The 15,287-nt window shown below is 41.8% G+C and overlaps 1 protein-coding gene across 1 annotated transcript in view; it reads left to right on the top strand.

Moving 5' to 3' along the window:
• Window positions 1-2,763: 2,763 nt before the first annotated feature.
• Window positions 2,764-15,287, top strand: part of CDC27 (cell division cycle 27) — a 20,994-nt gene continuing 8,470 nt past the window's right edge. Inside the window, exons 1-12 of the mRNA XM_005429908.3 lie at window positions 2,764-2,767; window positions 4,262-4,369; window positions 6,868-7,015; window positions 8,012-8,137; window positions 9,057-9,154; window positions 9,643-9,797; window positions 9,919-10,133; window positions 10,597-10,711; window positions 12,663-12,778; window positions 12,897-12,996; window positions 13,220-13,427; window positions 14,343-14,515. Coding sequence (XP_005429965.1) covers window positions 2,764-2,767; window positions 4,262-4,369; window positions 6,868-7,015; window positions 8,012-8,137; window positions 9,057-9,154; window positions 9,643-9,797; window positions 9,919-10,133; window positions 10,597-10,711; window positions 12,663-12,778; window positions 12,897-12,996; window positions 13,220-13,427; window positions 14,343-14,515 — 1,566 coding nt within the window. The remainder of the gene's footprint in view (window positions 2,768-4,261; window positions 4,370-6,867; window positions 7,016-8,011; window positions 8,138-9,056; window positions 9,155-9,642; window positions 9,798-9,918; window positions 10,134-10,596; window positions 10,712-12,662; window positions 12,779-12,896; window positions 12,997-13,219; window positions 13,428-14,342; window positions 14,516-15,287) is intronic.

The following is a 15,287-nucleotide window of genomic DNA, read 5'->3' as shown; positions in this document are numbered from 1 at the left end:
CCGCAGGACCACCAGCTCCTCCGCCCTCCCTCTGCCGGAGCCCGCCGGGCTTCCCCTTCCAGCCTCCCGTCCCCATCCCCGGGCCGGCCGCGCTCGCCCCTTCGCCCCCCGGGCCCCCGGGGTCGGTGTCGGTGTCCCCGCCGCTCCTCAGCCGATTGGGCTCGCAGGAAAGGGCCCCGCGGGTCCCCCGGGAGACCTGTTGATACTTCGCTCACCTTCCTGCGTCTGCTGCCGTGTCGTGTTTAAATGCTCGCAGCGTGCTCGGATCCCTCCGTGTCGTGCGAGTGAAGGACGTCCCTCCTTCCCAAGGAGTTAGGTTTTTTCGGGTTGATGGGAGACCTAGGAGAGAAAATAATGTAAATTTCGTTTTTGTCTCGTGTTTCAGTCTCACTGCAGTTACTCTGATGGGTTTCCTGTTCTTGTGCTCAGCCTTCCCATCCAAAAGTCGTGATTCACAGAATTAAGAGCTGCTTTTTCTTTCCGCAGTTCCTGTATGCCCATTCTCTAACTATTTATATTTTTCATTAATCAGTCGTCTCATTCATGTTCCCATTCTTTTTTAAAATATATTTTTAGCATTTTTAGCAGGATGTTTTGGGCTTTTTTTCTAGTTACAGTAAGAGGTTCCTGGCAGCAGTGTCTTGTTAGAACACAGTTGTCTTCTGTAATGGACATAGTGAGAATTCTTGCTTTTGGCTCTTTTCTTTCTAATGAAAAGGTGGAAGGGGAAGAAAGGCTCCTGTGGAAAACCATCCTGCTGACTTGGCTGTGTCTGTGGAAGATGGTGACAGTGAGGGCGTTCTTGTAGACCAGGGGTTTGTATCTGTGATGGCACCGCTCTCCTCATCCCCTGTGAGGGCAGGGGTCAGTGCAGTGCTGGAAATGCTTTTGGCCAGCTGGTCCCTCTCCTGCAGACACCATCCTGCGCCACTGGTGTTAGCTGTGGAGCTGGGCAGGTTGTTCTGCACCAGCTGGGTATTCTAGGAAAACATGGGATTACAATAGAAAAGGAAGCAAGAATGCACTGCAGTGTGAATGAGTGAAGCTGACAGGAAGCAATACCAAATGTTTCCAGTGCTGTGCTAGCTGGACTGACCAAGTGGAAATATCTGCTCTCCTGAGAGCTCCCTGATAGAAAAATGGGGTCTTGTGGTATTTCAACAAGGTAAAGACCACTCTAATGCTCTTCTCCATTCTTAACCTCTTCCCAACCTGGATGTTTTGATGAGGCTTCGCTGTGTTGAATATATTTATTTAGATTGACTACATCTATTTAGATTCTGCTTTTAAATGATGGATCATTCTTTTAGCAGTAGTTCTGCTGCTGTCAGTTTTACTGCTGTTCCTTGCCTACAGGAGTGCTGATAAGTTTAGGAATTATTTGTGACTGGATAAAGTCCATTGTGTTTCTGAATTCCCAGTTTAGCTGAGGTCCTCGTACTTAGCTCTGTTTTTATAATTTTCTTAAATGAAATGATTGGGAAAGCTGACACTAGTTCCGATTTTTGTCATTGCAGAGATTTTTCCTGTCTATTTTTCTGTTCTCTCCCAGCCTTTCAGATGTCTACAGGCCTCAGCATTCCAGGAAAAACCTGTCATCCTTACATCCTCACAGCTGTGATGTTACTTATTTGTCACAGCGTGACAGATAAATAACAGAATTTGTGTTTATATGTAGCCTTATAAATATTGTGCTTTAATTACATGAAATTTGTGTCCCAGAAGGCATTCTGGCCACTGGTTAGGTTTTTACTAACTTTTAAAATTCTTTGAAGTTGAACAGAGTGCCAGAGTTTACAGCCCTGTGCTGTACTTCCTGATGCGGTCGATTTAAAACCCTTCAGCTCCAACATAAAACTGTGCTAAGAAACGGGCTGGATGCCTTCCAAATACTTCTGAAAAACATCTTGGAAAGAAAATTAGCACTTTGCTTGGAATTTAGCTGTTCAAGGTGATCATCTGCTGTGAGTCACTGGAATGGTGCTTGAACTTGGCTGCAAGCTGCAGGACCAACGTGTGCTTGTTCAGTGGGCAGAGTTTGTGTAACTGGGGAATGCAGCACAGCCCAGCCCAGAGCTCTCCCCCCTGCCCACCCTGAAGACTGAAACCATGGCAGAATGTGCTTAGCATGGCAATATAGCCTAAACAGCTTGGAAAACAATTTCCAAGGTTGTATAACTGTCAGAAGAGAGCATCTCTTAAGAGCTCTTTGGCTTAGATATGAAGTGACACTTGGACAATGCACAGGATTGTCTGGGTAGAAGATGGACCTGTCTGAATCTGATTTTATTTTCCTGCTCTCCTTTCTGAAGATGCCGTGCTGCAGGGCTGTGTATGGTAGTTTTGGAATTCCCTGTTAATTTTACATTTCAAATTAATTATTTTTAAAAGAGTGATTAGGACCTGGAGGTTCATCCTGTCTGCAAGCACACTTGAATAAAATGTGGAAACACTTCCAACTTTTCTCTTTCCTATGAGGCAGCTCTGAGAACACTCTCCTGGTGTGGTTTAGCAACTGTGTACCACTAGTGCTGTGTACATGCGTTGTGCTTCTTCTAAAACAAACTAAATTACTGTGCTGTATTGAGATTAATGTTCCTTGTAGGCAGTGGGCAAGAAATCCTCTTTTTTGAGGCACAGTCATGGTTTAGACATCTGTTCTCATGGAAGATTGTTGCTGCATAGGTATGGCTGATTCCCTGCTGCCTTCCTTTCCTCTTCCTGCTCTTTTAGGAGAGTGTGTGTGAGGATCCAGACTCCAGCATGGGTCAGTTGAGGGCAGGAGGCACATTTTGGGCTGCAAAGTGATAATTGCTAGAGAACAGGAATTCTACCAGCTCGTTTCTTGCTTTCACTGGGACTGTGCTCCACACCAATTGTTATTTGAGCCAGGGTGTAGTGTAACTCTTACAAAGTGGCTGTGACATAGCCCCAAATCCCTCGTGTCCCCTCTTAGCCTTTGGCAGGATTGTTCCTGGCAACTTGCTCTGGTTTGAGCAGTCAGATGACCCTGATTTTCCCACTCCCACCCCCACACCTTTGTTTTGTAAGCTGGCTGAGTTACAGCCCTGCAAAGACAGGATTTTTAACCTGCCGCAACTTGGCTGGGTTCATCTAAATGTCACTTGTGACTTGTGAAGGAAGAGCTGCTTTTGGGAGCAAGAGAAATGGGAGACCTTGGGCTGCTCTGGCTTCAGGATGGCTTAAAAGATTGTAACCCTGACCTTCTATCTCCCTGTTTGTCCTGCTCTGCAGGGCATGGAGCCACCTTCAGCCTGGGATCCTTTCAAGGTAGCAGGGAGGAATCACTTCAGGAGGCTCTGAGGCTCAGTTATCTGAAATATGGAATACAACCAGAGACAAACACACTATTGTTTCTATTGTAATGATCAGACTAAGAGAATTCACTTTTAAATATGTCCAAATACTTTCACACAAGCTTAAAAGCACCTGTTGACTTCTTAAGCATATTCTTGGGATCTACTGATAGAAGAAGACAGATTCTCTGTAGGGATTTGTTTATAATATTCCCTGTAGTACTTGGGAGCCCTGGTGTGTGCTGTTCATGACGGCTGTGTGGGCTTCCCGTGAAGAGAACTTGCACAGTTTTCACACCCTGTGTTTGTCAAGTTTGTGTTGGAAGAAGTAGCATATGGTACATGTAACTCTGTGATGTTTGGATTTTTTTTTTTAATTTTTTTTTTGTACATGAAATTGGCACTTGCCTTTCCAGCTGGGAATAGCACTGCAGGACAGTATTGCCTTCCCTGTGGAATATTTCTTTTTGTTTTGGAGCGTCTCATGGGTTTTAGAAGCAAATTCTATTTGTCTTTGGTTGCTGATGTGTATTAGAGAAATACAAGTCTCATCTTGACCAACCCTGAGAGGTTTCTGGGCCTGTTGGGCTTTGGTTTGGCATCCTGGGGAGGTGCTTTAACGGGATACTCTGACCAGCTGGGGTTGGATTTTGGTTTTATCTTTACTGAAGGTATTGTTGTGTGGTGTTGAGTTGTGCTCCAGGCTGAGTCTCAGTAATTTCTGAGGGGTTTGGATGATTGTGGCTGGTAAAGAGTAAGAAACACTCTGAAGTTGATACATGACTTCAGTGCAGAGTTTGGTGGGGTTTTTTAAACCTCTTTACTAATAACTGAAACAAATACAACTCGGCTGGCATGTTAATCCTCCCATTTTATAGCTCTATAAAACCAAGCTGAACTTTGCCTTTTGCCAGTAAGAGATAATGAGTTTTTTGCGTTTGCAGAGCTAAATGAAGATGCTTTTCTTGCGTTGCAGGCTGCTATCTGGCAAGCACTGAACCACTACGCCTATCGCGATGCCGTGTTCCTCGCAGAAAGGTTGTATGCTGAAGGTGTGTACTTTGCAATTATAAACCTGATGCTTTTTTTTCAATTTTATTTTGGGATTTGTGAGCCTCTGCTCCTGCTTTATTTTCCTCCTGTTCTGATCATGAAGTTTAGCTTTCTGCTTGGAGAAAGCAGAGGAATGCCTTGCAGTTAGGTTGGAAAATCAAATAATGTAACAGCAGCAATGTTATTTTACAGTAAAATCTCCTTAAAATTAAATTCAGATTTGTGTATTTAAGTGCAGTGTTTACAGTGATCTGGTTTATGGTATCAAATGGGAGAATGTTGGGGGTTTTTTAATAACCCTCAAGCATTGCATTCTTCCAAGGGCACTTGAGGATAGATGCAGCACACAAATTCTACAAATTGGCTTGACATTGAAAGCTGTCTTTGCTGATAATGCTGCTCAGATATGTTGATTGGCTCAAAGAGAGTCTTGTGACGGTGAGAGAAAAGCACTGTGAAATTGAGACAGTGAGAATCAGAACATATGGAACAGGTATCTCCGGCTGAATCCCTGCTAATTGTTACTTCATTGTAAAGCTGGGGTATCTTGGACAGTGAGCAGGCAGCAGTAACACGAATCTGTACTTTCTCTGGCTCCTTCAAACACTTCTTTGGTGTGTTCTAGCACCTTTCATTTCTTTAACCTTTTCTCCATGACCTTAGATAAGCTTTTTGTTCTTCTGTACTTCTTTCTCCTTGATACTGGTGGTCAGCTTTCCTCCTCTGTTTTGAAAGGTATTGTTCCCTAACCACTAACACAAAAAACCCCAATCCTTAAGCTAAAGTACAAGTGTCATATAATTTCTCATGTTAAACAACCTGAGCTTATAGTTTGAATTAAACTGTGTAAGCTATTTCATGCTCTGTTTTGTAATGAAATATTTTGCCTGCCATGCCCACAATGCAGTTCTTAACAATGGAAGCACAAACTTAAATTTTGGGAAATAAAGGCTTCTTTTTCCTTATGTCAGGGTTACAAATGGAATCTGGAGTGTTTGATCTGGTGCTGAAATGAGAAATGTTGTTTAGGGTGTTATGGAACCTGATAATCCAGGTGTTGATGAAGAAAATAGTATTTTAGGGATGACAGAGCTCCCCTGAACACAACACACTGTGAGGTGCAGGGAAAGGGTAGATTGAAGGTAATTGCCAAGGATTTTGGAACAAAGAGAATCCACTTTTTGCAGCAGCCAGGAGAAAAATACCCGATAGTGACACATCAGTGCAGAATAATTCTCTGCAAGAATACTTCAAACAGCCTTTTTCAGTGGCCAGCAGTGCTGAGAGAAAGCAGCATGAATGCTGACACTTGGTGCAAGCAATTAACTGCTAACAAAACATCTGGCTCCTGGTTAAAATAAGTGGTTACACTGCAGAGTGGAAGCAGCAGAACTTGAATACAGTGGCTCCATGTTGGCAGGAGTGATTTCACCCTGAGAGAAACTTCTTTTAGGTCTACGTGCAATTACTGTCCTTGATGGGCTTGGTCGTTTCCCAGAACTCTCAAAATCTGTTAAAATAGTGGATAAAAATTGATTTAACATGAATTTGAAAAAGGTCTTCTGGTGTTTTTCGGATAAAGCTAATAAAATGTCCTCTGTTTGGGTCTTCTGTTTCCATTGTCACTGTTCAGGTGATGACAAAAACTTAAAATAGTCAGTTTTCGGTGAAGCAGAGGATTTGGGCAGATTCCCAAAGAGGTTTTTATACAGAGCTCATATTGATTTTTCTAAAGATTTCCCTATAGCTGGGTGAACAAACTTAAAAATTGTTTATTTAATGCTGAATTCCATTTGCAGGATAATGTCTTCTGAAAAGTATAAAGGTAATGTGGGTTGATTAAGTGGTTGGAGTTTGAAGTTGCTCGTGTTCATACACAGCTTTTGATTTAAAATATCATTATGTGAGGGTGATTTGAGTGTAACATTTGGGGAAGTACAAAGTGGGTTAAGCCACCATGGATGTACAAAATCAGCGAGTTTACAGAAAGGGTTAAAGTTACTTCAGGGGTTGATTCTGTCCTTTATGGTATAACCATGAGTGGGTCTGACCTCAGTCTCAAACCTGGATGCTAAGTCAAGCTCTTTGAGTAGAACATCCTCAATGTGGTACATAATTCATTGTTGTGGAAGAAAATTTGGAAACAGACATCGATTCTGAATAGTTGCAGTGTGGTGACACTCTGAGCCAAGTCAGCCTTGGTGTGGCCAGCAGGTTGGTAAAGCTGTTCTAATTGCAAGCTGGCTCATCATTTATTCAGGTTGGGTAGTCAGAAGGATCAAAGTTCCTTCAAAGCTGTAGATATTAAGAGTTCATCTGACTAGCCAAGGAAATGGCATAGGAAGATAACCACCAACAAATAAAGAAGACTTCATTCAGGAATTAATTTCTAATACCAATACCCATTTTATTCCATCTTGTCCACAGCTGGCTTTTACTCCCTGCCCCAAATTTTTTGTACTAAAATGATTAACATCTAACTGATTTTGTTTTCCAGTTCACTCAGAAGAAGCACTGTTTTTACTGGCAACGTGTTACTACCGCTCAGGAAAGGCCTACAAAGCTTACAGGCTCCTAAAGGGACACAGCTGTACCACCCCACAGTGTAAATACCTGCTTGCAAAATGTTGTGTGGACCTCAGCAAGTAAGCAAATCCTTCATGTTCTGTCCAGGGTTACAAATGGATTTATTTTTTTGCTTGGATTTCTCTTTGGAAGATGTTGTCTTGTATAAACGAGAAATTCATTGGTCCTTCAGCACAAAAGATTATGAGTTCAATTTATTTTGCTTTCAGATATGGATCTAATGAGCTTTAACCCATGTTGCAAAAACCTCTAAAAGTTGTTGAGTAACTTAGGAATTGCCAAGCTATGTGGAAAGAAAACAGATCTTTTATGTGCTCATTTATACAGCTCTGCCTTATTTTCTTGTGGGGATGGCCTGTTCTGATAGAAGCATACACCTATGAGTAAAATTTCAAGTGGTGGCAAGAAAAGGTGATTTGTTTGTTCAGGTGTTTGGGCTCAGATGCCTGAAAAATGCCTCCCACCCCAGCAGTTGTATAAAGTAATTTTGAAGCCTGACAGCCAGTGGCCCATTCGGTGTGAGTGCTGCTGCTCCTGCAGGTGGAAGAGGTGCAAAGTGACCCTTTATTCTCCTTTTGAGCCCTTCTTGCAAGAAAGAAAAGCATTAAAATCCATGATCTCTGCCATATCCCAACATTGGCTCTTAACTCAGTGCATGGGGGGCCTTACACATTGTATTTCTTTGGGAAACAAAGCCAAATTAAGCACTGGTTTTGCTTAGATAAAGCACCTTCAAAGATCAAGTGTCTTGAAGATTCCCTTGTCCTTCATGCTAGGATTGATCACTTTTGGAAAAGTCATGCTGAATTTTGTGCTTTTGGGTTTGTTTTGTTTTTTTCTTCCCTCCCAGTAGAGCTGTTTGGCTGCAGAGTCCTGACCCTCCCTGTTGTAGAGGAATCCATGGGTTACTAAATGTTCATTTGCAGGAACTGGTTTGTGGTTTAAAACCTGTGGACACTGACAGTGGATTTCTGTTTTTGTTTGCAGCAGGAAAACACTGGAGTGCCAGTACTGTGAGCCTTGTAACCCCTTTAAACCTCTTGTTTTTTAAAAAGGCTTGCAGAAGGAGAGCAGATCTTGTCTGGTGGAGTGTTGAATAAACAGAAAAGCCATGATGACATTGTTATGGAGTTTGGTGATTCTGCATGCTTTACACTCTCCTTACTGGGACATGTCTACTGGTAAAGTTGCTTTTTCATTTGCCCAAAAAAGTTGGAAGGTTTTTACTTGACCAAGCCCAGGTTTAGTCACACATATCCTTAGTCATTACAGGAGACACGTCTCTCTGGGTTACACCATTTTGGAGCATGATAAATTCAGGTGGATAGTTGTGGAATCAGTCTGATTTGGGAATGGTTAATTTTAATTTTCATCCAAAGACTGAAAACACAAATTCCACTTTTCTGGGTGGATAAGAATACAATCCAAAAGTCTGAGATTTTTACATACCTTTGGATTTGCTCTGTATTCTTCCCTAAGAAACTCTCAACCTGTTTCTCAGCGTTACCATTTAGATTTTTACTATCTGTATTATACATGTGTAGCTTTAACCCTCAAATCAAAGTTTTGAGGGTGCCAGGCAGAATAACTTGACAATTGTGTTTTGATTTTGCTAAGATGCAAGAAGGGTTTCAGTAAATGTAAATGATTGATTGAATAGGAGTAGTTGGGCTCTTGGATTCTTCTCTATATCTATTCTCAATTATTTTCAAAATTTTTTCTTTGTAGCCAAATACTTAAGTGTTCAGTTTAGCTGCTAATTTCTTTGCAAAAATATTATCCATAGATACTTAAGATGGCTGGAAGGCTGGCAATCAGGTTACTGTTGGCAAAAAAGAAACAAGCTGTTGCAAAGAACTGCATCTTCCTAAAAATGAAAATTCTCAAGCTATTCTCGTGCTTATGTAACTTTTTTTGACAACTGTGTCTAAATATGTCAAGTAACTTCAAAAGAACTCCGTATTTCTTGGGCTTGAAAGATGAGGAATGTTTCTATGCCTCTCAATATGTTTTTGTTTTCCAACTTCTTTTCTGGAAATCTCTCTTGAACAAAAATGCTGTTCTGAAGTTTCCCTGTGAACTGTTTCATTCTTTTTGCAGCAAGACAGACCGGCTTGCCAAAGGATCAGAATGTTACCAAAAGAGCCTTAGTTTAAATCCTTTCCTCTGGTCCCCTTTTGAATCACTATGTGAAATAGGTGAGTCTGCAGAACTGGTTTACACATGTAATTCTTGGGAGAGATTTTTGTGAGCAACAATTCATTTAAAATACTTTGCCATTGTTTAAAACTTCTGTCTTGTTTTCTTCCATCTTCATTATTCATTTTTGGATCTAAAAATCTAAATGTGCTTTCCAGCCTACATTTAGTAGACACTTAGAACCTGTTTCTGAGAACAGCTTGAAAAAACAATATATGAAAATTATTAAAAATATTGATTGTCTAGGGTTTTGTAGTAGAACAATAGAAGAATACTTCTCCTTTAGTACAAAGAGTTACCTGGTCTAGTGAGGGGTGTCTCTGCTTATTGCAGTGGGCTGGAATGATATATTCTTTAAAGTCCCTTCCAACCCAACCCAAATGTTTTAAAACACTTCTAAAATCCTTTGTCCCCTGTCCTTGATTCAGACTGAATATTCAGTGTATAGACCCAGGAATAACTATTAAATCTCCTTCCACTCTTACAGGTGAAAAGCCAGACCCTGACCAAACATTTAAATTAACATCCTTACAGAATTTCAGCAGCTGTCTGCCCAACACTTGCACAACAGTGGTGTCCAATCACAACATTTCCCACAGACAGCCCGAGAGTGTCCTCATGGAGACACCCCAGGACACAATTGTGAGTTTTGCTCAAATCATTGTAAAATCATTTACTGAAATCAGCTCATTTATCCAGCTTAACTGAAAAATGTTAATTAAACTGTACCCTGAGTACCTAAGAGCTGCCTTTTATTCTTCAGGAGTTGAACAGAATCAACCTAGAGTCCTCCAATTCAAAGTATTCCTCCTTGAATTCAGATTCCTCCATGTCTTACATTGACTCGGCTGTGATTTCCTCAGATTCTGTCCCTCTGGGGTCAGGAACTGCCATATTGTCCAAACAGGCTCAAAATAAACCAAAAACTGGACGGAGTTTACTGGGGGGACCTGCAGCTCTGAGCCCACTAACTCCAAGGTAAGTCCTTGGGATGGCCAACCTCTGCCCAGGGCTGGGCTGCTGCTGCTCTTTGGGGTTTGGAGCAGGAGGGCTGGGGCTGCACAGCACACTCAGACACATTTGGTGGTAGAATTTCTGTGCAAGGGAAACCCAAACAACTTCAGGAACTGCTCTTGCTTCTAGTGTTGATCTCCTCTGGTTTTTAAACAAGCAGTTGGTTGTTTGGAGAGGAATTGTTGAATCAAGATATTGCTTATTGCCATGTTCGCACTTGAAGGAATATGCTACTGCTCTGGAATAAACTTTATTATGAAAAGCCACTGTAAAGAGCTTTTCTTGAAGTCCAGCTCCTGATGATGCTGTGGGTCCCTGGCAGCTCAGGATATTCCATGCTCTGGGTGTGTGTTTTATCCCCTGCATCAGACCAGCTCTCCAGGTCTAACATTCACACACTGACCCTTGCTCTCTGGTTTGTTCTCAGCTTTGGAATTTTACCACTAGAAACCCCCAGCCCTGGAGATGGATCCTATTTACAGAACTACACCAACTCCTCCTCTGTCATCGATGTGCCATCCACCGGAGCACCTTCAAAGAAGGTACCTTGCATTCTGAGCTCAGCTGCTCTGCCCAGAGCTTGGCACTGCAGTGCACTTTAAAGAAGAATCCATAATGCAGAGGAAAAAAACATGAGAGCTAAGTTTTCCCCCCCACATGCCCAGGCTGTAGTTGCTGGACTAACCTAGGGAAGATCTCTTGTGTTCTGTCCACCTCCCATCACAGAGGGTTGTACAGACACTGAAGCTTCCCAACAAAAGCAGATTGCAACTTTTCAGTTTGCAGAGTGGAGTGTGAAGACTTAGAATTGTTTGTTTTATTTATTTAATGTATTTTCTGAAGCCTCAAGAGAGCTGAAGCTACTGATCTCTTGCAAGTAGTTCTTGAGTTGTAGTTTACAGTCCAGGGTAATAAAAATCCTGCTGCTGGTCTGTGAAGGACTGAGAGAATGATGCTGTTTCACTCAGCAAAGTCTTGCTAAAACTAAAAAATGCCTGCTTTACTCAGGAAGAAACTGCTGTAGTTGCCATAGTGATAAATGAGAGGTGGAATGTTGGTGACAGTTGAAGAACTATTTGTTCCTTTCTAAAAACAAAAACCTGAGGATTTTTCCCTGTATTTTTAGTAAATCTACAAGTTGCATGAGGGGTGTTGGTGTTTTATAGGGGGCACTATTTTGAAATAGTGTTGAATCTCTCAAAATTAGAACTTGAGTTGCCACGTTTGCTCTGGACAAATCTTGATGCTGTGCCATTCTGAAAAGGGAATTTGGGACCTGTGCGAAAACAGTCAGTGAGGAATGTGCTTTGTTTGGCTGATCCAATTCCCACCCTGTGCTTGCTCAGGTCCATTTGGAAACAGTGGCTTGTGCTGGACTGTGCACATATAGAAAGGTAAATTTCCTTGAGTCTGAAAATGAAAATAAAGTTAGTAAGGTGCAGCTCTTCTGAGAGCTGAAGAGCTTTGGGAAATCAAGTTGGATTTGCTGCTGTTTTGTTGCTTTGCTGAGTGTGACACAACAGCACTGAGGTGTAAATTTCACTACTCCACACTTAGGCCCTGCCCAGTTGGAGCTGTGCCACTACCAAAACACAAATATCAAATACATTTTAATAAACAACTTAAATTCTGCTTCATGCTTTGTCCAGTGCAAATAGTGACTGTGCCAGTTCCACTTTGCTCTCCCAGTTCTGTGCCAGACAAGGTTTGGTGGAGCTGTGGCTGAACAGAGGCAGTTTCCTAGGAAACACTTACATAACTGAGTGAAGCATTAGGATGAATCCAAGGGCTTCCTGTCTGAGTGGGCAGGAAGTTTCCTGGCCACCTAAACCATCCTCTGGTGACAGAATCTGGGAAAGGAACAGAAGGACAGAGTGTCAGGGGCTGGATAATGCACAAAATGCCATTGCTTGGGCTGGTGTTGGTCCCTTTGTCCCTTTCTGGTGTCTCTTCCAAACAGCCATCACTGAATTGAATGTTGATGTCCCTGGAGTGGGCAGAAAGATAATTTTTTTAAGCTTTAAAAAAAACATATGAAGAGGAGGATCTGTTCTGAAAACAGGTTGAGTTGCTGTGCAGTTTATGAATAGCTTCTGAATGGGATTGTAATAGGATAATTTAAAAATCTCTTTCTATTTTTTGGTGGGTTTTTTTTGCAACTTTCTGCACGAAAAAGCCTTTAAATATGATGTATTTTAATTCCCTTTTGTGCTTGCACAAGCACTTTAGCATACAGTTTCTTGCCATTAGATGGAGATTCTGTATCTTCAAATAATGTGCATAAGCTTTGTAGACTTGCTGTTATTAACAGGTAGAAGGAGAAGCTCTTTGGATGGCTTTCCCTGGGCATGGGGGAACCCTGTCCTTCATTAAAATAATTCTGTTTCTCCTCGTGCAGTGTTTGGTGGGTGGAGTGGGCTGGGTTTGGCACAGCCGAGATGGAGACTCCTGAGTGACATAATAACAAACCTGTAGAAACTCTGTGTTGTGCAGGCTGTCAGCAGGATCAGCCAGGCTGGAACAAAGTCTGTTTTCTCCCAGAGTGGCAACAGCCGGGAAGTCACTCCAGTCCTTGTTGCACAAACACAGAGCTCTGGTCCCCAGACAAGGTAAAACAATCATAATACTGGAGCAGTTTTGTTTAAAGCAAATCTAAAAGCTGTTATTATTAAAAGTGGAGCAAAGAAGTGTACCTTCCAATGTGTAATTTTAAATTTTCCTTTTCAGTACAACACCTCAGGTATTGAGCCCAACCATTGCTGCTCCACCCAACGCGCTGCCTCGGCGAAGCTCTCGCCTGTTTACCAGTGATAGCTCCACAACCAAGGTACCAAACCTCCCAGTGCTGCAAATCCCTGCCTTTCTCCTCCATGCCACTGGGCCAGCTGTGAATTTCCTTGTGTTCATAGCAGTTTTAGCAGCTTAAGAACAGATTCTGCCGTGAGCAGGGCGTGGTCGTTACACGTAATTTTACACAATTCACTCTCAAGTTTAGATTTCTGGATTTAAAAGATTCTTTTATATGTAACTCTTACTTTTCTTATTTGCAGGAAAATAGCAAAAAATTAAAAATGAAGTTTCCACCTAAGATTCCAAACAGAAAAACAAAAAGTAAAACAAATAAGGGAGGAATAACTCAACCAAACTTAAATGACAGTTTGGAAATTACCAAACTGGACTCTTCCATCATTTCAGAAGGGAAAATTTCCACTGTTGCACCACAAATCCAAGCTTTCACGCTACAGAAGGCAGCAGCAGGTCTGTTTCAGCACTGTTGGTCTGTAGTAGAGTAAAATCTGATCTATTTGGGTGTTAATGTTACTTCATTATTTGCTTCTTTCCCATTTCATTTAGCATGCAGCTCTCACCTTTGTATAGTGATAAAAACTAATTTAATTCAACATCTTGTTAACTTAGAAACATGTGAAGGAATATTGAGAGTGGTAATTGTCAGCAGATAAATCTTGCAAGCTCTGGTCCTTATTAATGATTAAAGTATTTTCAAAGTACATAAAGTATTTTAAATTGTTATGCAATGTATAAATTATGATAATAGAATAAGTAATATTATTATGATTGTAAGTGTTACATTGTTATAAAGTAGAACTTCAGAATTTTAAAGTGTGTAATTTATGACAGTATTATCCTTGGAAACTGATCCAAAGGAGTTACTCATAACCCTGTCACCTCTCAACATGGGCTTTATGTGGTCTGTCCTCCCTTGATGTTTCTCATTTGTTTAAAAACAAGTCTTTATTCAGATTGTCAGAAAATCCTAAGCAAAATGCTGAATTCCCCTCTTTTGGCTCAGTAATGTTTCCAGGCAGCAAGAGGATGTATCCATGGCTACCAGGCTTGTGGGAACTGCTCAGACCTAAAGAAATGTTTGAATAGCTGCTGGAAATGCAGAACTCTACTCACTCTGAGCCCCAGAGTTTAAGGACTCATTATTTTCTAGCTTCCCTTACAGAGGCTGATATTCAGAATATCATGCTCATGTTAATTAAGTGTATAATGTTAAGAGTATATAAACCTTGTTTGGAAACTCCTGAAAAGTTTTCATAGGAGGAGTGCACAAGGGAGAGATTTTGGGATTAGCACTTCCAAGTAAATAAGTCTCAGCTTTCTTTTTTTTTTTTTTCCCCACTTTTATTTATTGTGTTTTTCTCCTAGAAGGTTTGATGAGCCTTCTCCGGGACATGGGGAAAGGTTATTTAGCCTTGTGCTCATACAACTGCAAAGAAGCCATCAATATTTTGAGCCATTTGCCATCCCACCACTACAACACAGGCTGGGTGCTGTGCCAAATTGGGAGAGCTTACTTTGAGCTGGCAGAATACATGCAGGTAGGAACGGGGGCCAGGCCTTCCTCTTCTCCCTTTGCTTTGGTAGTTTTACACAAAACCTGCAGATCTCCTGTAAAATCCATGAGAAGTTTGCAGTTGTGGTAAATGGATCAATATAAAAGTTACACCTGGAATGGATTTAGGTCTTGAATCTGCTTCATTAGAGCTTTCTCGTTGAGCTTTCCTAAATTTTTTTCTTAATGTTACTTCCTCTTGTATCCAAGTGTTGGGGTCTCCTCCTTGTGTGTCCTGTCTCTATCTCCTGCTGTGCTGATGGAATTGTTTGCACTGCACTGTTTTAGAATAGATCACTCAACAATTTGAGCTGTAAACCAAAAAACTTCTCTCCATTCTGGTTAATTCTGATCACATCAGTGACCCAGTTTCCCTCCCAGCCTCACAAATGAAGCACTGGCACAGCTGAGGTGATGCCAAACTGCTCCAGAATCAGAAGGGAGCAGTTCAGGGTAATCCCACAGTTCACCTCTCCTTGGCACTGTTCTCCTGACAGCTGCTGTGCCTGTTTGCTGAGTTCTTAGAGCACTCCTTGGCAGAATGTGTGCAGGAGACAAAGGAGAGGGAGGTTTTGAGCTGTGCACAGTCTGTTTCCAGGTGGAACAGGTGCTGGGTGCTTCATAGATTATTTAGAAAGGTGAGCCTACAGATTTTAATCACAGAATTCCAGGCTGGTTTGGGTTGAAGGGAGACTTCAAAGCCCATCCAGTGCCACCCCTGCCATGGCAGGGACACTTTCCACTGTCCCAGGCTGCTC

The sequence above is a fragment of the Geospiza fortis genome, unplaced genomic scaffold, assembly GCF_000277835.1.
Source record: "Geospiza fortis unplaced genomic scaffold, GeoFor_1.0 scaffold344, whole genome shotgun sequence".
NCBI lineage: Eukaryota > Metazoa > Chordata > Aves > Passeriformes > Thraupidae > Geospiza > Geospiza fortis.
The sequence above is the reverse complement of the archived record's forward strand: the minus strand, read 5'-3'. Positions and strand labels throughout refer to the sequence as shown.